We start from the raw sequence: 26,137 nt of genomic DNA on the forward strand, positions 1-26,137 counted from the left end.
GCAAGGAGACGTCCGAATGCTTGAGTATCAGGCTTAAAATCAACCGAACAGCTACGATACACATTAAAAAACAAACAAAACAAGGGGCATTAAAACTTTCACATCGTGTCCAACTGTATTTTTGTTCCTAGGTAACAACATTAAGGGCAGGACACGCTGGTGACGTCGATCACGGAAATCCTCTGTAGACCCGACTGTCTCATTTGGGTTCGGCCTTTGCAGTGTACGCGGCCCACAAAGACCGCCTCCTTCGTGGGCAGCATAGAACGTGTCCTTCGAAGGAGGTGGCCCCTCAATTGGGACAGTGTACAACATTTATCTGATATTTCTTGGAGAAGTGATGGAAGCTTTCATCAGACATCATCCCTGCTCTTTACTTTAAAAACATTGCTTAAAATAGCTGTCTGTTTTTCTTCACAGACACAGAGCACCAGACCGTCTTCTGTCTCAGAAAAAAGACTCGACTCTACGTAACTGTAGCTCGACCTTTCTAAGTGAGAGGACCTGGTGCTTAGTTCTGCTTGGGTGCTGTTCAGTTTGAGCAGCTGAAATATTCAGGAGCTGAATGTACCAGCACCTCTGCTGTCTACTAACATGTCTGAACCACATTTAGTCATCAGCACACACAGGGGTCTCCTCCTGAAGCAAGTGAGATATTCTGGGAAACTGAAAGTGCTGTAAAACAGAACAAGATTTTTTTTTCATTCCTTTAAGAATGTCAGATGAATTAAGTCGTTTCCTTTGTGAGCAAAGCATCAAACAGAGGGAATGAGGACAAGAGACCAAATTTATCCTCAGTCGTTTAAAGTGTAAACACTGTTTTGTTTGCATTCCGGCCGAGTCACAAGCTGAGGCTGAGAGACAAAAACACTGATGGTTCTCACACAGCTGCCTGGATTTCACATTTCTACACCACACCAACAAAGTCAGATTTGAACCTAGAGTTTAACCCTGTCTTCTATGATAATAATAATAAATAAACAGAATATGGCTTCAGAATGTCTTTCAAATATAAAATGTAGTAGATGTTAATTTTTAAGAGACCTGCTGTGCTATCCTCAGTTTATCTGACTCAGAAATGAGGCTCAATTTCACATTATATATTAAAACATTTTTATGATTTGTATGTATTAGTGTCACACTGTTTTGCACATAATGATATGAATAATTTATTAATTCACATTTTACAGTCCACAATGAACTATCAATCCCACTCCATCAATTAAAAGTACTGATAAACTAAAAATCCTTTCACCGGTGAAAAATAATTATGCATCACACGCAGTGTCTTCACGCTTTCAACGCCACAGACTCTCTCTCCAAGTGACTTATCAATAAAATTCTTCATAAACTAGTCTAATCTGTACTTTTGGTCTCCGTTCCCTTGTTGGCAGAAGAGCATCCCAACCACCAGCCCCCACATCTGTCCCACTGCTAAATACAAGTTCAGTAGTTCATGCTGGTCAAATCTGTCCCGAAACTGGACCTAGAGTGTCTTTCTGCTCAGGGGCCTTTAGGGCTCCTCCTGTCACCAAGCTCAGTCTCCTGAGGGTCCCACGCTATAAAGAGCTTATCAGTCCTGCTCCCTCAAAGATTTCACTGGGCCCGGCTTTCAGTGAAAAGCGTAGAGGAGAAGGAGAATGGTGCAGATGCCGATCACTGAGCCGAGGATGAGAGAGTCCCGTCTCTTCCGCAGGTTGATTCGCTGGATGAGGTTGTTAATGGTGGGGAAACGGTCTGGGAATCAAAAGTTAAGGAAGATCTTGAAATGTTTATACCGGAATTTATAAATATGAATTTGGAATTAGAATACACAGAACAAAGATGCTTTTACAAAGTTGACACTGATTTGTTAAACAAGAGTAGCACGACATCTTAGAACAAAGAATGCTTTTCATCATAAACTGTTTATAAAGATGGAAGACATGACAGCTCCCCAAAAAAATGAACCCAACCAAAGGTCATTGCAGTTTAAAAAATTAAGTATTTAACCCAGCTAATGTGACCAAATCTGACCTGAACCTGAATATAATTTCTGTCCGTGATTTGATGTTTGTTCAAATGCACATTTTTCCTGTCGGTTTGGTTTGAATTAGTTATTTGATGCTATAAAAACGGGGTGAAAAGTCATGATTGTCAGCTGAGACCGACATGCAATTGGTCACGTTCGTGTATCGGCGAGACCTTGATACCACAATTCCATCCTTCCATCCCGTCTCTGGCTCCAAATGATGTCATCAGCACAAGATGGCAGCACTCATATTGTTTTTTTTTCATTTCTGGGTAGTAGGAGAAAGTGAAGACATCTTTATAAACAGTCTATGGTTTCATATTGATCTCGATCTGTTGCATGCTATCTTCCGGTTGGTTCCCCACAACATGCACACACTCGAAGCATCATAAAGGATACTGGCCAATGTGTTGACCCTGCTCTGTATGGATTTCAGGAATCCCCTTTGGGAGGTCATGTTCTCCTTGGTCGCCATGGCAATACTAAAAAGGCAGAGTGAAACGAGATGAGGTGACAATCCCACATGCGGTTGCTGTCAATATTACTGTGGATTAGCTTTGGCTGCAAATGAGCCAACAACTTAATGGAAATTCAATTATATCAGGGGATGTTTCAGGAGAAATGAGCATCAGTTCAAAGGGTCAGAGGTGGTGATGTTTGAAGTGTTAAACTGTCACTGAGGAGACAGAATCACTTCAAATATACAGTTCTTTTGGACAATATTCATTTGGATATATTGCAGCCTTATGCTAAAACAAAAGAACATCATTTCCCCTCATCAATTTAAATTAAATACCCCATGATTACAGAGAAAACAGAAATACAGTTCTTTAGGCAAACTGAAAAATCACATTGACTTTAGAATTAATTTCAGACCCTTTGCTATGACACTTGTTTCCCTTTTCTCTTCATCATCTTTGAAAGGTGTCGAAACCTGAATGGATGTTTGATTTATCCATATATGGTAAATTCATTTGAAGACAAATTCCTGTCACATGACGAAAAAAACCAATGAGGCCCAGAAAATGTCATTGTTTGGCACCGGAATAACAAGAATGAAACCTAATCACTTGTACGATGAAAATGTGTCATAATTTAACACCTTGGCCTATAGTGTCCTCGGGCAAGATACTGAGCCCAAAGTGTTTGATGTGTGATAGAGAAAGTGCTGCACATAGATATACTATGTGAATATGTGTGTGAACGGGTGAATGGCAGAAATCTGTACTGCCGTATTAACACTTACAAAGTTACAAACTTTACTTTTTATGATGTGAATTAAGGAAGTTTGTGACCTTAAAATCCTCCTGTACTGATTAAGATCGATACTGAAAGACTACATGCTATAAGTAGGGGAAATCATCATCAGGTTCTCCTGCAGCTTTATGTGGGGGTCTACAATGTGTGTGTGAAACGATTGAACAGGTATAGAATTGCTGTGATTGAACCTTCATCTCTAACTGGGGCCTCAGCAACTTTCAGAGCAGGAAAGTTCAGTTGGGCAGTTGGCAGGAAAGGTTTAAGGCTCTGTGGTATCTGTTACACGAAATAATCAATAGGAGTTATCGAGCCCACTTTTGAGCCTGTCACTACGAGAGTATTTGACTTGAGGGAAATTCAATCCAACAGCCATTCCACATCTATCTGATCTACATGCATCTATCTAGAACATCTTTAGGTTCAGGCATTCACTGGTTTTAGATCATGATTTAAGATATATGAGGTGATAACAATAATTTTACGTTAACACATAATATAAACAACAGCTCGATACAGTTTCTTTAGATTTATTTCTTGAAATAACTGTTGCCAAGATGCATACTGAGATTAGAACTACTTCTAATCACCTATCGTGCCACATGCCAGCAACTGTGACAGACGTTGATGTTCTACTTCAAGCAAGCATTGGAAAGAAATGTTAATTGCATTAAACAAAGACAAATTCAAATTGTCCCAAAAAATCTGTTAACACATGAATCTGCATCTTTGGTAAGGACACTGGATAATTTCCTATACATCTACAAAATAGTGATGCTCAACAAACAGTTGATAAAACAGTTGTTTTCTTCGCTGCACACAGGATTATGTAACGCCTTAACAACAGGGTGACAACGACATGGGACAAACTCACAGAGCCCCACAGGAGGCTCATCAAAACAAGTACATGAAATCACCTCGGGGTGTTCACTCTTCTGCATGATCAAGTTGATGAGCAACAGGCCAAGTGTGTGCTTAATGGGCTACCTTAAGGAACATATGTTGGACTAACGACAAGTTAACTGGGGAATGTTTGTCCAATTGGGGGCAAAAGCCAAGTCCCTGATTTTGGGGTCATTGGTCAGATTTGGGTTATAGGTTAGTGGTGGGTATGTTTAGGGTACATTTTCAGGAAATAAAAATAACAGTCTATGAAAAGTCCCCAAAAAAGACCGGTGACGATGTGTGGGTTTTTTCTGTTCAAGACTATTTTTAGGAAAAAATGTCAGAATTAAAACCAATCAATAGGGGACGGCTCCTCAAATCGGTAACATGCTGGTTTTCTGGGTCATTAGTTGTGTGTTGTGTGTGTGTATATGTGTGCACTCGGTAGATGTCAGAATCTGCAGTGTGTAATTTTGAGGGTGTGGAGGGTGGGGTGAGCGGGTGAGGTAATGGCATCTCCTGCGGGTTGCTGAGGGGACAGTCCGCAGTCTTGGCCTGGATCAGTCTTTTGGGGATCATGTTCTCCTCAGTCAGGAAGAATGACTCTGCTGACTCCAGCAACCTGGACAAGCCTTTATCTCAGTGTTAACCAGCTCATGAGAATCAGAGCTGGAGAATAGAGATTCACTTCACACAGAAGTTACATGTGATAAGTCACCGATCGCTGCTTAAAAATAAACTGGAGAAGGCTCAAGTTGTTAAGAGCCTGTTGAGTGAAGTCAGTTTATAATTTATATTTAAATCTAATATCACAAATTACAGGGTTTCTGAAGGTTTCAAGAAGTTAAATTTACAACTTTAAAGACCCATATATGACCCTAATGTATGAAATGAGTCCCTTTGTCAAGTACAAAAAAATATGAAGGAATATCGCAGTCCCAGAATTATTGAATATCAGGTGAAGTAACCTAACCCGCAAAAACACCATGTTATCTAACTACAGGCTGTAGTTCTAGCCAAGTGTAGCTATCGTTTCAGTGTTGAACTTGTTTTTGTTGATTTATTACAACAAGCTAATATCTTGATTGTTGTGATAGAACCACAACACACCGAGACATTATAATCTATGCATGCCTCCAAAACATTCTTAAAAATACAACTTATTTTAAAGCATATGTATGTAACATGTGTATTTTTATGTATTTAAGACATTTAAGGCCTTTTTAGACTTTTTACAGATAAATTTAAAAATGTATATACCACAGAAAAGTGAGGATTAGGGTCCGAGTTGTCACAGTGGTCATCAGATGAAAGGGCCATCAGATGAGTTGCTCAGTGCTTTTCATGTTAATATGAATGGAACATAATTTGGACTTTCATGATCATTCCATTTATCATCTACCTATGAAATAAAAAATGACAAAAAAAATGGGCATCTTTTTTGTCTACTGTGAATTATAATCTGGGAATCACACACCATGAAGAGTATCTAGTCCCATTGACATAGCACAGTTAACAAATAAATAAACAAGTTAAACACATCCTTTAACGCCTCTCTGAATTATCAATAAACTCATGAACAAGAAGAATCATGTCTAATTTAAAATAATTCAATATCAGAATATACATTTCTGCACCATATCTTTGCTAAACAACTTTGCTATTCTACACCACGTTCCCTTGAGTTCATACATACATTTCAGAGTCTCATAAAGATTAAGAAAAACATTGCAGAAAATAAAGAAGGCTGTAGAATAATGAGCAGTTTAAGGAAACAAAGAAAAGGGAACAAAGGGGGAGAAAAAAAAACTTGTCCTCCATTTTAATGATAAAATCAACCAATCAGATGGCTGCTCAAGACAGTCCTCAGGGTACCATTGTTTTTACAGGGGCTGAAAACTGAAAAGGGGAATGGGTGGGAGGACACAGGGATGAACCAAACTCTAACAAAGGACGTTAAACGTCAAAGCAACATCAATAAGGTGAAAAGAAGTACTCTGTCATCCAGGGTTGAGCGAGTCCTGTTCATTTTATACACAGATTAAATTAAGTGACCAGCAGTTGGCTCAGCTCCAAGCTTCTGATGAGAATGAAACTCTGGTAGTTGAATCATCAGTTCAAAGAATGAGCTACGGCATTGAAAAGTTAAGTGATAAAATTCCAAGGTCCAAAACAAGACACATAAAAACTCAATTAAAACTCCTGAGGAGGACGACAGTAAGAGACATATCATGTTTGATGATAATAGGATGTATATAAAGGTTGGATAATATTTCAGATTCTGAATTCATTCTAAAATAATTCAGTGACTGTGGTTAGATATACTGTCCTGACTGGAACAGAAAATCATTTTCATTTTGTTTGATTAGCAGTGCTACAGCTGACAAGTTTGCCATTTCTGTAACAGCGGCGGCTGAGCCTCATGGACACAGTTGGATTACGGAAGTTTTTCATAGCAAAGAGATCATTTCTCTGAAACTGGAACAACACATAACACAATATTAAGATTGAATTATCCAGGAAACAAATGGGGTAAAAGAGTTATTGTATTTTTTATTTAGAGAATTCCTGCACTTCCTATTCATTTATAATGGCTATTGAAGGATGAAATAAAATGGGTAATTTTTCTACAGGTGTCAACTCCTACAATCCAGATATCTAGGCCATGTTAGCTTTTGAGACGAGTTCAGCAGGTAGAATAGACAATGAGGAAGGGCTGTCGCAATATGTGCAGGACATGGCGGGTCTTACCTTATTGTGTCATCCATCAGTCGGTCGGAGCTATAGGTAGAGAGAGGAGGAGGGGGAGGAGAGAAAAGGAGGCTGGTTAGCTACTGATCTGAGGCAGTGTGGTAAAAAAACATGAAAAGAAACAACCTGAGGGCAGTGGTCCATATCAGTTTCAGATTGGTAGTGATCAATACAGAGTTAACTGGCCCAGCGCTCTGATCACGTGAGGGAAACTGATACAGACAAAAAAAGTCAATGTTGGTTCTGCATCTCAATCATATCAACCAGTAGCATTACATCAGTGTGGTTTCGTCTTTGTGTGCATGTGCTACTTGTCAAATTAATTTTGGGTTTTTGTGAAGCTTCTGCATGAAACACTGTGACTCTGAGTAATTGTTTAGTTTTTCTTCTCCTCATGGGTCAGTCTAGACTAAATAAAGCCAAGGAGGATTCCACCTCTGAGATTCTGGAGCTTAATCTTTTGCATTACGATTAAACAGGGAGTGTCAGATGTTTGCTTCTGAAGCAAACATGGGATGGGCTTGGGTCAGAAGTTCTGACCAACAGTGAATACTGGAAGAAACACACACACACACACACACACACACACACACACACACACACACACACACACACACACACACACACACACACACACACACACACACACACACACACACACACACACACACACACACACACACACACACACACGTCTCAGGTTGCTCATAAACAACAATGCTCTCAGCAGTTAATTCGCTAATTGGAATCAATTTGGATAATGTTCCAGAGAGAAAAGGCAAACCAAACAAACAAAATTGCAGGGATTGTATTTCATAGTTCCACATTCTCATTGTCATGCCCAACATGTGGTTTCTGTTCAGCTCATTGCGTTCTTATGAAGCCAACAAAAGGGAGAGGAGGGTTTCTCAATGCCTCTCACTCGCTTCATTTATTAGATAACTTGTTAAACATGTAAATAAAGATGGATGAGTGTCTCTTCACGATTAATGGTTTGACTCCTCTCTGCCGTGCAGCCGTTTTCTTTTTATGCGAGGGGAAAACATAAAATTAAGCCCTGCACATGCACATGCATTGTTGGCAAGGATGTGAGCTGAGCCAGCAGTTTATATTAATCTGACAGATGCTTGGCAGCCCTCAGAGTAAAGCTGTACAATATGAGGATAGAAAAACATCTTTCGTTTCATATTGTGCTCTAGCAATTGTTTCTTTTTTTTGACATTTTATACAGCGATATTTTTCTTCAGTTGGATAGTGATATATGGTTTTCCACATGCAACAGATGTATACAGGAAAGCAACATGAAGGCCACACAAAACAACATGGAGGAGAGTGAATGTGACACAGAAGGAAAAATCAAAGCCCAGAATCATTGCAAGAGCAGTGCACTGTATGGCGAAGAATAAAAAAGATGGAGGGAGATAACAGCTGCTGTAACAAATTATATCTGCAAAGATTTATACAGATTTATAAAAATTTAGGAATAAAAGGGCATATCCAGGAATTTTTCTTTGCAGCATTTCCCAGAGAATTCCATCTATGGCGGTAGCCGGTAGGGGAGGTGCATATGCACAGAGGTAGCTCTCTTGTGCAACAGATACTGAGTTACACAGACTAAAGTGTAAGACAAATTCTCTCATGAGAGAAAACTGCATTGCATGCCACTTGCAAGTACGCACACAACTGCAGCTGAAACATGTGGTGTGACTGTCTGCGTGGATGGTAAAGACGTGATGGAGGATGGCTTGAACAAGCTCACAGCAATTAGCTGATTGTGTTATCATGGGAAGTGTAAAAAAAAATGGTTCATTATAAAAATGTGGCGTGTCATATTCAAGTATGATGGGATGCCACAGTCTAGATAATTAAAATAATTAATGAATTTACATGACGAGATAGGGTAATAACCTTGGCGGAGGTATACACTATAGGAAATTCCCTCTATTCGTATTTTTGATACTGTGTATGAGATTAAGATTTAGTTCATCAAAAATGATTAATTCAAGGAAGATCTAATAATCTCAGAAGATAAATTGAAGGAGCAGATTTGATTCAGAACAACACTACAAAACCATCCAACACCATTAAGGGGTTCTCACCAAATTTGACTGTGGGTCATCTTTTCTAGATTATTCACATGGAAGATCATAACCATCTGATCTCTCAGAGGACAGAACATTTTCTACGTTGTTGTGATGTAATCACTTTGAGTGTAATGACATGTAATGTTCAGGTCTTTCTCTCTGATGATGGACCAAACAGGACTGACCTTTAAAGGCTTTGTTTATTTGTCCAAATTTCATCTGACCTCATCTCAGAACTCATCATTCCCTTTTATATGAATTTCACTTTTGTGACTGCCATGTGTGTATTTGTTGAATGTTCATTTTAGTCAGCATTTAACATAGTTATCAAAGGATTATGGGAAAGATGGGAGACATTTTAGAAATAGAACACTACTTATATTATATGGGAGTGTGGCGAGACTGAGACTGTGGACACTGCGAGGGACACTGGACAACCTACTGTTCTTGGACCACTGCTCCGCATCAAACTGGGATTTGGCGGCCGTTTGTAAAAGCATCTCTTTTGTCTTTGTCACACAGAAACTGAACCGTTTGCAGGAATAAAATCATTTGGTGAAATGACAACTGGCAGAAAATTCACAATGAGGGCTGGCAGGCAGGTTTGGTACAAATGGATTGTGGGAGAAAGTGGGTGCAGCGAAGAACAATATAAATGGGTAATTGTGATGTAAAAAAAACAGGCTAATAAATATATCTTTTCCTCAGTAAAAAAAACAAATGACTGTAATATCAAAAATCCTTCAAATCTACAATTTATGTTTATTTAACTATAAGGCCCATAGTAACTAACAGCACCCTAACAGCGGCTTTATCTCTATATTAGAAAAAAGCGACAACCAGACGACTGTCTTAAATGTTCAAAGAATGAAATAACACTGTGGTGGACTGACATATGACCGAAAGAGAAAACAAAACCTTTAACTGTCTGTCTGCCAACATTGTTCACCTTGTAAACCATGAGCTGAGGAGTGAAAAGAAGAGTGGGTGTGAGCTGAGGTGAGCCTTGATTCATGGAGGTTTTTCATGCAGGGTGGGGATGGGGGGAAAGGATTTATGTTTGGTTCCCTCAATCATCAAGCCGCAGCAGAAGCACTGTCACGTTCATGTATATGTGCACGAGTGGGTTCCTGCCGTTTCCCTTGGTTAGTGGGGTTTTTGCTGCAGTCATTAAATTGCTAATAAGCTCCAAGCTAATAGCCTTTCCCAATATGATGGATAAAGCCCCCCTGCCCACAAGCTTCCTTGCTTTTTCAACTGTTTAATGCTCACATGCATGTGGCCATTTTCTGTTTGCTGTCAGAAATACTACGACTAGTGGCAAAATGCCTGCATTGGTGTTATGCAAGTAGCACTCAAAGTAACAAATTACTTCTTTGTTTTCTGTTGACTCATCAATTATTACACTATTTAATTGGTATTCTGAAAAAGAACCTCTGAGATTAATGCTCTGTCAGGTTGGCTGTACGAACAATATGAGGCAATCAACCACGTAAACTGAAACATTAATAACTTTGTCATGCAAGCAGAAAACCCTTACAGACAGCAAACTGTGTCAGTAAAAAGGAGATGAGATTCATATTCTTTTCTTTAGAGTAAAGCTGCTTTTCACCAACCTTCCCTAGAGATGCAAATAATGGACTGCAGTGAATAGAAAATCTGTAATAACTAGTGAACTGGGAAGCTATGTTTTTTTTAAATGTTCCATTTTAAAGAAGAAAAGCAGATATTTGAAAACCTTCCACCTTCATCCTGATCACACTCATCACAATTGTGAGCCAGAGTTAGCACACAACAGATAGCAACAACATCCAGGTAACAAAAGACACAAAAGTAACAGGAGAACAAAAACCTGCATGACAATATTGTTTAGGTAAGGTTCATATTTAATTGAATAGCATGTGTTCTCATCGACAGGAGCTCTTCCTCCAGTTTGGCTTTGACAGTTCTGCTGTTAGGGCTGTCATACATGTGACTGGACAGCAGGGACAAAACACTAAGGTTATATAGAACATTTTGCTGCTGCTCACAGATGAGAATTGTTCAAAGAGGAGACCCTTCAGCAGATAAAACACCAAGCACCCAGAGCTCAATAAGTGAATATAAATGAACAGCAAAACACTTTAAACCCACTGGAGTCAATTATAAAAAGGCCCCTTCCTTCACTGGATCTAGATGATGATAAGGTCTCAATCTCAATCTTGATAATGTCCTCTCAGGAAAATGCAGTTCAATAGATCATTATAGATTGCCACATACGAGCTAATCATTGAACATGGTTTATGCACTCAACTGAAATTGTGCCACTCAAAGTACTCTAAAGTTCAGACCTCTTTGTCGTCTGGCTTAGTGGCTTACATTTTTCTTCTTTATTGGCAGGAGTGAAGCAGAGAAATTATTCAGATATAAAATGCTCCGAACACTCTGAAATTCATATTATGTAAACTTCAAACTGAACCGCTAAACCTTCCAAACTGAGACCAAACTCAGCTTTGGTCAGTCTGGGAGCTCAAGGCAGCACTTGAGCACTTTAGCCATTTCAGCATTTCAAATATTTAGGTTGGCAACAACTGTTTTAACAATCAACTGGATCTGACAAACACCTTCTCCAAAGCAACTGCTTATTTTCATTTGGTCATATGTGGCCATTAGGTGCCCTGAGAATAGATGTACAATACTTTCAGAAACACACAAATGCAGAGGAGAATTTTTATATCATGATAGCTAAAAGTAAACATAAATTACAAGCAAATAGGGTCCAAGCACCGCTAAGGAATTTGGACACAGAGTCTCATCATCACAAAACCGAACAGGTCTTCCAAAGTTTGGTTTAGCATGTTAGTATGTTTAGACTTGGATATAATCAGACCTGGCAACTGTTGGTTGTTGAGCCCAATTGCATACAAGGACAATGGAAACATGCAACTTGATGGGAACAGAAGCATATTTTCTCTTATCCAAGAACTCTTGTCCAATGACTCCACTTTATGAATATGCAGAGTCCTGAGGAAGTGGAGTTGCCTCTGAAGGACAATTACACACTTCATAGAGCCAACACAGCATGAAATGCAAGGGAATATATTTCAATGTGAAGTGTAAATTCCCTTCACTTCACTGTGTCTGTTTGACAGGAAGTCCTTATCTAGGTGGCCACCGCCATTAGAGCTGGTCCAGCATGAACATTTAATGGACTTTCCCCTCCCTCCCTCTAGTTTATTCATGAACACTGACCTTTATGGCCTAAAGAGATGGAAAAATAGATACTGGGATGTAGAGAGAGACAGATATCACACTGAGAAAAGCATCAACAACACTTAGTTGCTCAAAAAGCTAAACTGTGTCAAGTTAAAAGTTTACATTAGGGATAGAACGATTCTACAAATCCATGGTTCGATTCAGACCTTGATTTGTAATTGTAACTCTTGTATATCGTCATATCTAACAAGACAGCTTTCCAATCTAATATTTAGGGAGCTCTGACCACACAAAGTTCATCAGTACCAGCAAGAGAGTAGGCATTTGAAAAATTAATCCCGGCATCTGTCTGATTAGGTTCTCCTGTGAATGAAAGCAAATTGGCAAACAGGCCACCCACCCCAGTCATTTGTAGATTAACTGGCAGCGTCGTCTTTTTTTGGGGTTTGTTTGTTTGGAAGTGATTAGTCTTATCGGTCTGATCAGCCTGGCAATGCTGGTACCATCACTTGCCAATATATCATAGACTCTAACACACACACACACACACACACACACACACACACACACACACACACACACACACACACACACACACACACACACACACACACACACACACACACACACACACACACACACACACACACACACTACACTCTCTATGCAAATGTGTATTGATCATTCGTTACATTCTCCACCGAAAAACAAAACAACAAAATCTTTCAGTGGGTGCTGGATCAAGAAAAAAACAAACTATTTGAAAATCCACACACACCTGAGGAAGATCCTTCGGGCTAGAAACGTCACTGACAAATAAATCCTTTGACAGGAGCATTAAGTGTGCAGATCTTCTCTTCTTCAAAAATGCAGAGTGAATTTGCATGCTGAGCTACAAAATGACAAGCTCTCTATAACATGGTCGGAGTGTTAATTAGAATAAAAAGAACAAAACTCTTTCTAGACACAAACAGATGATGTAAGTTCACTTAAAGTACGTCTCATTATTCAAAATGCATGTCCTTAAATCTTCTTGTTTTTACAGAGACCCATAACAGTCTGAAGATGATAAAGAGCATTTTAGCCCAGATCTCTCATCTTCATCGAGAATCTGTGCTCTGCCTCAAGTGAGACTTCAAACCACTGCTCTGACCACTAACACATGCCCTTTACTTCTCAGGCCCTCTTTCCTGTTTTATGGCTCTAATAGGATCAATCAAGCGTAACTTGATCTTTATCTCCAATCCCATCTATCTCCTCCCGTCATTGCCATTGTTGTGGGGAAGCCCTTTAATATGGTTTGTGTTTTAATTATATAATTTCATTATCAATATCCTGATCAACTCTGCTGGAGTGGCACGAGAGCTTAATAGCTGGTGATGCAGCTGCCTGCAACAATGTTCTCACTTCATGTTCAGTTTGAACAGGAGCCTTTCAAGACACTTTGGGGGCCTCAGGCGAAAGGGACCTGGGGCGGCCCTACACCAAACCAAACTGACTGACTGAAAATATATGACACATGAAACATGACACACACTTTCTTCAACCAAGCCTCTAAAATTAAAAAAAGGTTTTGGTAAAAAGCTATGGTGGCATGGGGGCAGTCTCCTGCCCATAGCCAATCATAGAATTTACAGAGGTTCCCACAAAATTGTCGCTGCTGTGGATCAGCTGTTCTCAGGGAACCCCTCACAGCTTGGGGCCACAGGCGACTGTATGCTTTGCCTACCCTGTTGCAACAACCCTGAGTTTGAATTAGGGCTGGCAGAATAACAATCTTACTCTGATTGTAAATTAGAAAAAAAAAAAATGTAGGTTTTTTTTTATGGCTTTTGTTACTTTTTTTACCCTCCATGTGGGTAACATTTAGTGGTCAGAGGCACGATATCTCAAAAACTCTTTATATTTGGTACAACTATTCCCTTGGAATCACAGATGAACTGACAAGACTTAAATATTGCTCTGGGACTGCAGAGTTATTTTATTAGACTGAATTGTATTTTTGTATTGTTCAGGTGTTCGTGTTGTTGAGTTAGCTCTATACAGTGCACAAGTCCCTCTAAAAGCATCTTAATTCAGAGATAAACATGAGTCATGTCAGTGAAGGTAAAGCCTGTTTGTAAATGAGATGAGTGCTGTGAGATTTGTATTATTCCTCTGAGAGGTTGGAATAGAAAACAAACATTTACCTACAGAGAGAATCAATCACACTACATTATATCCACCAGGTATGTCCACATTATAAGATGGGATGCTCAAACCTCTGCAATGTTAAAATCTCAAGTTTCTGGTGTTTTCGTTGTGCAAGGGTGTTGCCTTGCTGACATTTAATTTTACTTTCCACATGGGGTGCTTCTCACACACACACACACAGATTTCACAAACTTCCCCACCTCATGTTGTTCTGCAGTGCTTGAGAGTCAGCCAAATGATAGAAGGACACTAATTATGCTGCTGGCAGATCATGGTTTGACCTACTGTGTCAGTACGAAGAAGTAAGCAGAACCTTTTGCCACTTTAGAAGCAAAGTCATGTCACAGAGGAGAAAAAAAGTGCTTTTTAAGACCCCACCACCCCAAATCTGTCCCTCCTGATACTTTCTGATAAGCAAAGCACAAAGGGGTTTAGTTATAACTACCCATGACACCACTCACATACAATCAACTCTATTTTCTCTATGCTGAATTATACATCAAACTCTAGATAAATGAATGCAACATGATCAAAACGTCTCCCATCTGTTTGAAAGTAAAAGCATACAAGAAGTACTGAGGAGTGTGAGAACTTCAAAAGCAAACATCAACAACAATGGTTTCTACAGTTACCAGCTTTGTTTTCCTTATGTGAATGATAAAGCTGAAATATTGATAAATTCAAAATCTTAAACTTGACAAAGAAAGTTACTGGAGTCTTACTTTCTCAGGTGTTCGTGCTCCTTTAGAAACAGCTCTGTTCTTCTGTTGTTGACCCCGGAGCCGCTCTTATAGGTCCTGGAAAACGAAAGCAGATACATTATTATAAAAAATGGGATATTTCCTTATGAAAGATGAGACATACCGACAGAAAGGACAAATACCTTGAGGTGATCTTTCACTTTAACGTCTGTTATCCTACTGAACAAACTGTTTGTATGTATGTGCTTTACTACTCCGGCAAACGTTTACACTACAGTCTCAGTCATTTTCTGAATTCATTGCATTTATTGTCACTTGTTCTTTTTTCCCCATTTTATTAAACCAGGTTCTCTGCTTTGTAGTCAAAGTTTAAAAAAAGATCTTTAAAAAAGGGATGTAACAACATTTGCTCTTAGGGGAATGTGACAACATAGGAAAACAAGAGAACAGCACTTTTCTACATCCAGTCAATGACGAGGAGGCAAGTCCTTGTTATGTCATCAAGTTCAAAAACATTGCATAGACCCAGACTTCAGAGCCACAGCTCAGACACTTTCAACTAGAGTCTTAGTGTTCTGACAGTTTGAGCTGACAGTTGACAGCCTTGAACTTGAGTGTTACAATATGTCTGGTGCTATTGAATGTTCATACCATCCAAACACTCAAAAAAGGGTTGAGTAGTTTTGAAAGGGATTCAAAACTCTGACATGTCTGTTCACAAAAACTCTTAATGTGGATGTAAAAATATCAATGCCTTGAAGAACATTTACTAAAAAGCTGTACTTGAGTATAATTTTGAGTTTACTGGAGTAATTCCATTTTATGCTACTTTAAAAAGAACCTTTTTGGTGTTTTCACAAGCAGTGTGCCGTCAGAGTCACATTTCAGAGGGCTCCGAGATGTGCATGGCTTCTCACATGGCTTTATTTTTATTTAGTGTTCAAAGGACCCAATAAGATCCACAAATTAAAAAACTGACAACAGATTTGTGTTTCCAAATGTATTTTTTCCTCTCCTATAAATAATTTCACCAGCCTTCAGATTTATCCTTGTAAAAAAACTATTCAATAATTATTTGAAATTAGCTCTGCCTCTAGAAGCCTCTATCATATGGCAGACGGCGCCAATGCGACAGCAATCCCTTTACTTGCTTTACAGTAAAAGCCTCCTGTGGTTCAACAGTGGAACGCTTTTAATGTGAAGCAGCAGCAGCAGGAAATATTCAGTTTGCATTAGGAGTAACTTAACACAGCAAATACAGCACCAGAATGGCTGCTGTCGAGCAGAACAGAAAACAACACAAGCATTGTGTGTTGGTTGAGAGCAAGAGGAGGTGGTAAGAGGGGAATAAACAGCCGGAGCTGCCAACATAGTGAAAGCAGTACAAAGCAGAGGTTCTTTCTAGTCACCTGCCTGACCACATATGTTGAACCTATAAGCAAACTGCAAAAATATGTCCTGGATGGGCAGAGTCATCCTGTTATTGAGCAGGGCCATAGCAAGACAGCCCAGTTCTCCCCTGTTAAGTGTCAGCAAGGAAAATGTAAAAAAAAGAAAAATCACAGCTCAGCATGTTGCCACCCTGCTAAAAATGCCATACTGAGCTTGGACTGAGCTCAACAAGCTGGGTTACTCACTCTCACTCGGCCTCCTAACCCCCCCTTCAACTCACCAACTACCCACTTTAACTGAAGGATTTAAACAGCCATAAATAATTAATATGGAGAGCAGAGGAGCAGAACCACTGATTAAACGAAGAACCATTAAATTTGCCCATTATTCAGAGTACAATAATAATAATTTAAAAAATAGTTTCAAGCATCCGTATGACATTTTGTAAATGGGCACCACATCTGTAAGAGTGAGAGAGGGGGAGTGTAGAGTAGTTAATAAACCATTGATTACATTATCTTTGTAAGAGACAACTGATTCTATCCACAAATTGACAGCACCACACAACCCCAGGTTTATAAAAGAATACAAGCGATTTGCTAGCAAAGCAGTCAAAGTTAATGGATGGCTTGTTATACCACTCACAGAGTAAACACATCACGCCACCCAGTCTCTTTAGCTCTTTCATGCAACTCTAGCTCTCAGCATCCACGAACAGCTGACTCCCAGCTCTCTCCTGGGTTTCTGGTCATTTAACAGCCCCACCCTGATGCTGGGAGAGAACGAGATAGAGAACAGGGGAGGAGGGGGACCTGTGTAAGATAAGAGTCTGCACACACATATACCATGAACATCCTACCCCACCCAGTTAACTCTAAGCGGTCCAAGAGCAAATGTGCCTACTTCATCCCCAGTGCACCATTCAGAGCCACTGAGTGGAAATACTATATTCAGTGCACACACAGCACACTCCACAGTGGCTGCTTTCAGCCCGGGCTGCATGGCTGCCCCCCCGACAGGGCTGATGCTTTTGTGGGCCTAGAATTGCCTGTAGTGACAGCTTCCTCACTCCAGGAAGGCTTTTTAAAAGGGCACCAATGTAAATCACAGGTTAGCTGTCATTTTTGTTGCTGACATTTAAAATGAGAGCATGAGCAGAGGGAGCAATAGGTCTGAGCTCAGCTCCATAGAACTGTTATTAATGGCACAAGAAATGTATACGTGCATGAATATGTTTTGTTGACAGAGCCCTCTTTGCACGATATCAATAAAATAAAATGTTGTAGCATATCGCAAATTTAGGCAAATTATACGATGTGCACTATTTTTTTTAATTGGTAAGGATTTTTTGGTGTGTGCATTGTAAACAACTTTAATAAACATAAACATCTACAATGAACAGCTTCCTGACCACGTCTACTCCATGCCCAAGATCTCTACTGCCCTCTACCTGACGAAAAGGAGAAAAGGTTCAGCCCTGGCTGACACATACATCACTTTATCAACGGCAGATTTAAAAACTGGGTGTAGGTCGACACATATTTGAACTGGCCATGACAGCTTGCTTTTCAAACACAATTTATTCTGTAGTGTATTATAATGGACACAAGCATACGGAATTTTATTGTTATGCTGCTGTTATGATGGAAGTCCGAACCTACACTGCTCATGCTAAAAACTGACTGGTCTCAGAGTTAAAAATCTAAATATTGAATCCCTCCTTCTTTGATTTGGGGAAGTTAAATTTGTAGTTTTTATTTTTCTCATGATGACTTTTTACAATTATGAGTAATGTGCAGAGTAAAATAAGAAGATTTAACACATTGATTTTCTCAATCGCAAGAAAAAAACTGTGTTAGTGATACCTATTTCTTTCTAATGAGTTGCATAACAGCAATAACAATAAGAAAATGATAACGATCTAACATTTCATGTGGCTTTCATGTGTTTTCAAATTCTCATCTTTCCTCATGCCACCGCAGAAGAAGGTGAAAAGGGGAGATTTGGGTGCATATTGCTTTTCAGAAGAAACCGTCTCAAGTAAATCATGACTCGACGCATTGCACTTTGCCGTAACGGCAGCCATTGTAATTCTCTCACATGTGAGCTCAGATGCTTCTCTTATTAGCAGCCCCCGGGCACATTAGTCATCATTAGGCTGAGCACAGGGTCAACAACACTGGCTCATTTCTATGCATTACAATCATCAGCACTCAGCCTATTAGAGGGGTCAGTGAAACTCCTTAGCAGTGTTATTTAATGAGAGGATTGAGTGAACTGCTCCATGTAGCGCTGACCTCCTGGGATGTTACTGAGTAGATGCAAAGTTAAAATGGGTTTGCTTGGGTGCAGCCTGAATTCGAATTATCAAAAGATAATGGTCTGTCGTGTTCTGATAGAAGTTGGTTTAAAAGATAGAGGAACTTAAAGTTTATAATTATATGTGGTATAAGAAATTAATTTGCTCATACATGTATTTCACAAACTATATTCACCACCTTACAGATTCATGCCTCTGCATATGAGTCAAGATGTAGGAAATATGGTCCATTCTCCTTTTCTTTTTCTGACTAGTGTTTATTCAAAAGGTTATGATGTGGGAATCAGACCTTTAACTATTTCCATATAAAATGTAATTGATTCGTTATTTTATCCCATTTGACATTTGCATAAAATGTTCTCATAATCAGCTTGTGAATTCTTCAGTTATGGCCAAAAAAGTGAGGTAACAGTGACCTCGGCCTTACACGACAAAATTACAATCAGTTCATCTTTTAGTTAATAAAACAGACAACCTGAAAACATAATGCCTCAAGCCACAGAAGTTGCCGGCACAAATAAATAAATACTGATACAACCACATGACCATTCCTTAAACGTGGTGTTAATGGGATCTTGCTTACTATTATACTAATAACAAGAATGGCACTCAGTAAAGTTCATAACTCCGCCAAGGCCCAACAGTCCCTTTATGAAACCACATGTTAATGCACTAGATCCAGATTTGTATTTGGATCTGCACCAAACTGCACACAAGAATAAATATTAGCCCCCTAAGCATGTCTGGGTTTTTTTATCATCGATGTCCATGAAATGTTTAAAAAATCTCACTATCTTAAATTAAACAGATCCGCATCTGCACCAAAATGTATTATGTTCTACCCTGACTTATACCACATCCTTCCACTAAGTTTCTGGGTGATCCATCCAGTTAAAAAAAGAAAAGCAAATGAACAGAAGAACACAGATGAAAAATAATCTTCTTGGTGGATGTAACAATTTTAGAATATAGGACAAGATGGCTACAGCAACAACAACAAAAGCAATAATAATACCAGTAGTACTACAATAAATAGACAATGATCTAAAGAGGCACTTTAGTCAATGTGGGCAAAGGAGCAGCATGTATATCCCAAAAATCTTCCATGTGCATATTCATCAATGACCACATATTAATATAGAATTTTACCAGTAAAAAAACGATGAAAATTGAATTCAGTAAAACAAGCCTTACAAGCTACCATGAAACAAACACACTAGGGGCTCAGCTCCATTTTAATGTTGCATTATGTGAGTCTAATCAGAAATAATTATCTAATACAGTGACTGTGAGGTCTGTGGAACGTGTGTGCCTGCATGAGGCAGCCGCATACCATTTGCATAAAGGATGGATGGAGGGGGATCAATAGGAATCCTGCAGTCCTCACCGTTAACTCTCCACTGCGTCTTATAGATCAATAAGCCATTACAAAAAACGACAAGAGTCATGGTCTGGGGGAGCTTCCATCTCATTTCAATACACTGACTCACAACTGAGCCCATCTGAGGAGAGGACACACTTTCTCAACACAAGGCCAGCGAGGCCATAACTCTTCTCCAGTTTTAATAGCCAACATTTTTCAAGAGTGTGCCAAGTGGAAGTCAAGGTTCAACTGTCCCTCTAAGGAATAAGGTTTACAACACAGCAGCACTATGAATAATACTTTAGTTTTTATTCTTCCACGGCCACTAACAGCTTTTTACCAACCGTCATAAGATGTAGTGCCTAAACTGAATAAACGGAAAACTATGCTGACAGTTTTCTTATATTCTGGAGAGTGAGGATTTTATATTGGCTTCAATATTACAGTATTTTTTCTAAATGAGAAAAAAAATGGAGGTTGTCTTATATTTCACAAGCAAAGAATTATGTGTTTAATCATTACAATGGGTACTCTTTTTGAGCAAAGTACAAGTGCCAGTGGAACTATTGTCTTTTACAGTGATGCATTATGGGTAATTTGTAGCTGTAAAGTTGCCAGGCTGGTTAATGTTTTCAAGTCTGTCTGTAGAGAGTCTGTCTGTGTTTGGTCAGTCCAGTTTAAACCGAAGGTTGGTGTAACATGTTCTGCTGCCACAGGGGAAATAAAATCATGACAAGTAAAAGGGACTTTTTAGTGTCTCCTGACATCTTCACTACAGAAATTAACTGAGGAGGGAAGCTGTCAAACAGCCAAGAATTTACTCAAACTGCTACAGATTTACTCAAAAAATAATAATAAAAACATAGAGTGAAATGTAAAAAATGTAAACTGTCTGTAAATCTGTAAAATGTAAATATTGATGTAAAAGTAACTCAGTCATCTAGACTAGTGGCAACTGAGAACCGTCTACAGACGTCCAACTGGTACCTTGTCAAACATTGTTAAAATATATCACTTGGTTCAGGGTGGATCAGAAAATTGCATTCAAATCCATTCACTTTCAGTCTTGTTTTACCAGTGTGTTCATTAATTCACAAAAATGTGGGGATGACTTCAGGACATATCACTCACTTCATCAGTGACCAAACTTGTTTTACTTTTCTTCTTACTAATGTATGAGTGTATACAACACAACAACCTGTGATGTGTTTTTAAACAAAAGTAAATGATGTGAAAATGCATATATCCTGCCCAAATGACCATGTGCATGAGAAGATACTTTGGGTTGGCACTGACCAACAATTTATTGTACTTTTACTAGTCAGTACATTTTCTACATTTTACAGCATATTCCATATTACCAACACATGCTGGTGTGAGTGAGTACTTACTCAATGTCTTTCCTGACGGAGCCGAGCAGGTCCTCTCTCTCTCGTATGGCCAAAAAGTTTCCTTTAGTTTTGTGGAATTCTTGTGTGTAATCCTGAGAATGAAACAAACATGAAAATGAAGAGCGTGCAGAAGAGGAACAGTCGGGTAAAACCAAAAGGACAAAACAAGGTTAAGTATCCATGTTTCATGAAATAGTTGTGTTCGCCATTGAATTTTTTACAGTGTTTTACAGAAAATAAAAAGTGTAAAGTTTTAACACATACGAGTAAATAGAAGGATTATAGTCAAATTTGAAAGGAATCTGAGGCCAAACCTGTAGGATGTCTCTGTGTCTCTGAAGCGTGTGCATGAGTGCGGCATTGAGAGAAGACGTTCCCGGGGCATTGGTGTACTCCGCCATCTTGTCATTCACTGCAGTTAACTGACAGAGAGACGGAGAATGAATGGATAGCCACACGGAAGAAAAACCAGCAGAAAAGCACACAAGGTAAAAAACCAAACCAAAACATGAATTTGAATACAATATAGTGCATATGCAAAACATAAATAAAACTGTGTGTGCTATATTAACATTTTTTACAATTGAGGATGTAATATCTATATCATAGGAAAGTCCTTCATGTTAAATATTCAAACTATTTAACATGGTACAGGAACAAAAAGTTTGTATCCTTTTGGAGTCAGAACTAGACAATTTCACTATTAGATCATAGTCATTGTTTTTGACTAACATCTTTTCTATTTGCATCATTACCTTAAGAAATTATACTGAACCATTAGATTCTACTCTTTTGCCTTTAAACTGCTCCAGGAAAAACGGAAAAGTGTAGAGCAGCCGTTCCCAAACTTAAGAATGCCGCGGCCCAATTTGAAAACTGAAAAATGTGTGCGGCCCACCCACACCTTTAATCACAACTATATGATCCACACACAGGACTAGAATCATACATATTATTAATTTTATAGCAAAAATAATTGTATATGAACGCAGGCATATGCAGTGCAAATCCAATAACATCCAAATTTAAGCGAAACAATTTGCAAAGCAACCAATGTAAAAAAACATGAAGTGCAAATAGCGTATTGTTAAAAATATATTCTTACTGTTTGTATAACAGAGCACAACAAGAATATCAGGGAGAAGAAAAACACATTTGAGGCGTAACCAAATATACTTAAGGTGTTTAAGCCCCCCCCCCCCAAAAAAAACACTTGCTATCACATGTCCATAAACTGACATTAAAACTGGAATTGGAGTGGAGCTCCATCTTGCTCGACCCAGCAGACAACAAAGTTCTCCCTCACCTATGATTCCCCCGCTAAGGATGCGTTCAAGTGTTAATGTGACGGTCAGCAAATACAACGACACCTGCTATATAGGTCAGATAAAATAAGAACGTGGAATTTAAATCTCTTGTCTTTGTTTCATTACCTGTGATGTTTACTTTTTTTTTTTAAATCGATCATAAATGTTTGGTGGTAATCAACGCTTACTTACAAATCTGAAACTTTTTTATCTATTTATTTTCTGATGACCTCTCACGGCCCACCTGCAGTGGCTTCACGGCCCACCAGGGGGCCGCGGCCCACACTTTGGGAATGACTGGTGTAGAGTTTTAGGTTGAACTCAATTATATTAAATCATTCTGGTTCCAATGTTAGCCCACATAAAGAAGCAGAGTCAGCTGTTTGCTTTTCGCCTCGTTGAAAGACAAGAACCTTGACATAAATCCAGTGCTACTCTTGCTACCATCTTTCTACTGGCCCTGGAGAATTTACTTACTTTGGCCAGGAGCTGTTCGATCTCCACTGACATGGTGTCAAACATCCTGTCCTGGGTAGAGTTGTTCAGTAGTGGGGTGGTGTCTGACCTTGAGGAGTCAATCAAAGAAAGAAAAATAATTTGAAAAGGTATTTGCATGAATACATTTTTAGAAAATGCTAAAAAAGGAAACATTGTACAGTTTTTATGTGTTGAAATAATAAAAAAAGATGACTGATTCGGGTTGTTTCACTTAATATTAGATACACTCCTAAACTTAAGTGGAGATTAGCACAAAAACTTAATATGAAAAGTTTAATGCTTGTTGATAAACAATTATCAACACCAGTCAAATAGCATACAAAGTAGGTTTGACATTACAGTGGGAAACTAACATTGTTATCTGCTTTACACTTAACTGTGATAGCAAACTTCCACCACTATCCCCAAACCCTTTCCCCTTCATGATCTTTAAATTTCTTAACTAAATGTTGGAATAATATTTGTGTGAAAAATATTATATAAATCTTTTCCTTACTACATTAGAATATCTCAAACCCTGTATGACTGTGAACCTAAACAGACTTTTGTCTTAAACTGTTGTGAACTCTACTGTGTGACAGAAGACTAACTCACGTGTCTGATCGACGTCCGTCCCTGGAGCTGCTGTAGCTGGTGCACAGTTTACTGAAGGAGACCAACTTCAGGTCAAGTTCATTCTCCAACTGTCGGGCCTGCTTTCGCAGGTCTGAAACACACACACGCACAAAAAAATGTACACTCACTGGAGGAAAGTAACCATGTACATTTACTCAATTTATATTTTATGCAACTTAACACTTCATCTCTGCAACAATTCAGTTGAAAATGTTGTACTTCTCTCCTCTACATGTATTTTGTCTCTGTAGTTGCTAGTTACTTTGTATATCATCATTTAGGAAAAATGATGATGCACGCAAAATACACAGTATAGTTATACAGTAAATAAAACCACCTGACAATATGTACAATGTGTGAAATAATTCCAGTCGCAGTCACCTATAGAATTAAAATGTTGGGTATATGTTATTTACCATTGAAAATGTCAGGTACAACCACTTTTTGCTGACTTGTTAAATTTAAACTTCCTCTCAAAGACCAGAAGTTACCAAAACAAGTTTAATCAATTTTGCTCTCAGGTTATAACAGAATTAACTCAATCCTACTTTTTTCATTCCATTTCTGTTGTATTAATGGTGTATTTTATACTATGTCTCCTTTTTCTTTATTCTCCTTATGTTATTGGTTTTACTTCTTTTACTTCTAGTTACTATATGTGTCCACATTTGTTATGTTTTGTTGGTTTTTCTAGCTGTTCTTCACTGGGTTACTGTAATAAGCTGCCTCATGTCACATTATGGTTTTTATAGTGTGGTAGGATTCTTTCTACTTAAGTAGAAAGTGAAGACTGTGTACTAAAACAATATCAATAGTTATTGCAACATAATTGTCATCAATAGCAACATAACAAAGGTTTAATATATATATATATATATATATATATATATCGTTATATAACTTGTGCATTGTGTTCGCACAGTGAGGAGATATAACACATAATTGATTCACCTAAGATTTGTAAAATGTTTTGCTGACTAGAGTTTGTCTTTCTCTGCTCAAACATAAGAGTCTAAAACCACAACTTTCACTCAGAGCAAAAACCAACCTAGAGACGTTTATCGTGATACTTATCGATATTGATTTATGGTTTTTGGTCATATCGTCTGGTGTTAATTTCTTCCACCATAACGAACAGTCTCACTAACTTGAGTTAAAGCAAGGAGATAAACCAATTCACGTATTTAACAAAACAGTAGAAAGCAGTTTATGTTCATTAACATCTAATAATTGTAACAGTTGTAACGGTAACTCGACATGTGCCGAGCTGGTTCACGGCGTCAAGCGACCACACTGATTAAACCAGTAACTTACACGGCGATGAGTTAGCTACCGTTAGCTTCGCCGGCCGTTGTAGCGACGTACGTGTTTAAACCATTGGCGTATGGGAATAACATGGCGGCAGCTGCGCTCACCAACAGACTGTTTACCACATGAAATGTGTCCCGTGTGTTGTTGTAGAGAGTGTCGTGTTTAAAATGAGTCTAATGTCGCTCTCATACCTTCCCAGTAGTTGCTGCTTCCTAGTCCTGCCATCTTTGTTGTTCTGCGACGTCACCAACTTCCGGGATGTGTCACGTGTCAGATGAAGACGTCATAAACAATAGTGGAAAAAATGTTTTTGTCGCCCTCAGCTGAGTCTTTCAGGTAGCACACCAGTAAACTCTACCTGTACCCTCAGTTGAGTCTGCCAGGTACTACACCACTAAACTCTACCTGTACCCTCAGCTGAGTCTGTCAGGTAGCACACCACTAAACTCTACCTCTACCCTCAGCTGAGTCTGTCAGGTAGCACACCTGTACCCTCAGCTGAGTCTGTCAGGTAGCACACCTGTACCCTCAGCTGAGTCTGTCAGGTAGCACACCTGTACCCTGAGCTGAGTCTGTCAGGTAGCACACCACTAAACTCTACCTCTACCCTCAGCTGAGTCTGTCAGGTAGCACACCTGTACCAGCTGAGCTGTCAAGATCACCTGTACCAGCCTCAGCTAAGTCTGTCAGGTAGTACACATCTACCTGTACAACACACATGTACCCTCAGCTGAGTCTGCCAGATAGCACACCACTAAACTCTACGTCTACCCTCAGCTAAGTCTGTCAGGTAGCACACCTGTACCCTCAGCTGAGTCTGTCAGGTAGTACACCACTAAACTCTACCTGTACCATCAGCTAAG

The 26,137-nt window shown here is 39.0% G+C and overlaps 1 protein-coding gene across 1 annotated transcript; it reads right to left on the reverse strand.

Annotated features, from left to right (window-relative positions):
• Positions 1-1,089: 1,089 nt before the first annotated feature.
• Positions 1,090-25,551, reverse strand: gosr1 (golgi SNAP receptor complex member 1). Its single transcript, XM_035154610.1, has 9 exons — positions 25,466-25,551; positions 23,943-24,054; positions 23,328-23,415; positions 21,858-21,965; positions 21,544-21,635; positions 15,099-15,173; positions 6,905-6,934; positions 2,411-2,493; positions 1,090-1,737 (listed from the first exon to the last, which is right to left on the reverse strand). The coding sequence occupies exons 1-9, from the start codon at positions 25,497-25,499 to the stop codon at positions 1,613-1,615; spliced, it is 747 nt and encodes a 248-aa protein (XP_035010501.1). The 5' UTR covers positions 25,500-25,551; the 3' UTR covers positions 1,090-1,612.
• Positions 25,552-26,137: the final 586 nt, after the last annotated feature.

This window comes from Hippoglossus stenolepis, chromosome 4, assembly GCF_022539355.2.
Source record: "Hippoglossus stenolepis isolate QCI-W04-F060 chromosome 4, HSTE1.2, whole genome shotgun sequence".
Taxonomy (NCBI): Eukaryota; Metazoa; Chordata; class Actinopteri; order Pleuronectiformes; family Pleuronectidae; genus Hippoglossus; species Hippoglossus stenolepis.

Bases quoted from the DNA above. Each gene is read 5' to 3' on its own strand.
- gosr1 (XM_035154610.1), bottom strand. From the start codon at position 25,499: ATGGCAGGACTAGGAAGCAGCAACTACTGGGAAG. The intron at 24,055-25,465 runs GTATGAGAGCGA...TGTGTGTTTCAG, and splicing joins AAGCAGCAACTACTGGGAAG to ACCTGCGAAAGCAGGCCCGA. The intron at 2,494-6,904 runs GTAAGACCCGCC...CTGCCTTTTTAG, and splicing joins CTGATGGATGACACAATAAG to TATTGCCATGGCGACCAAGG.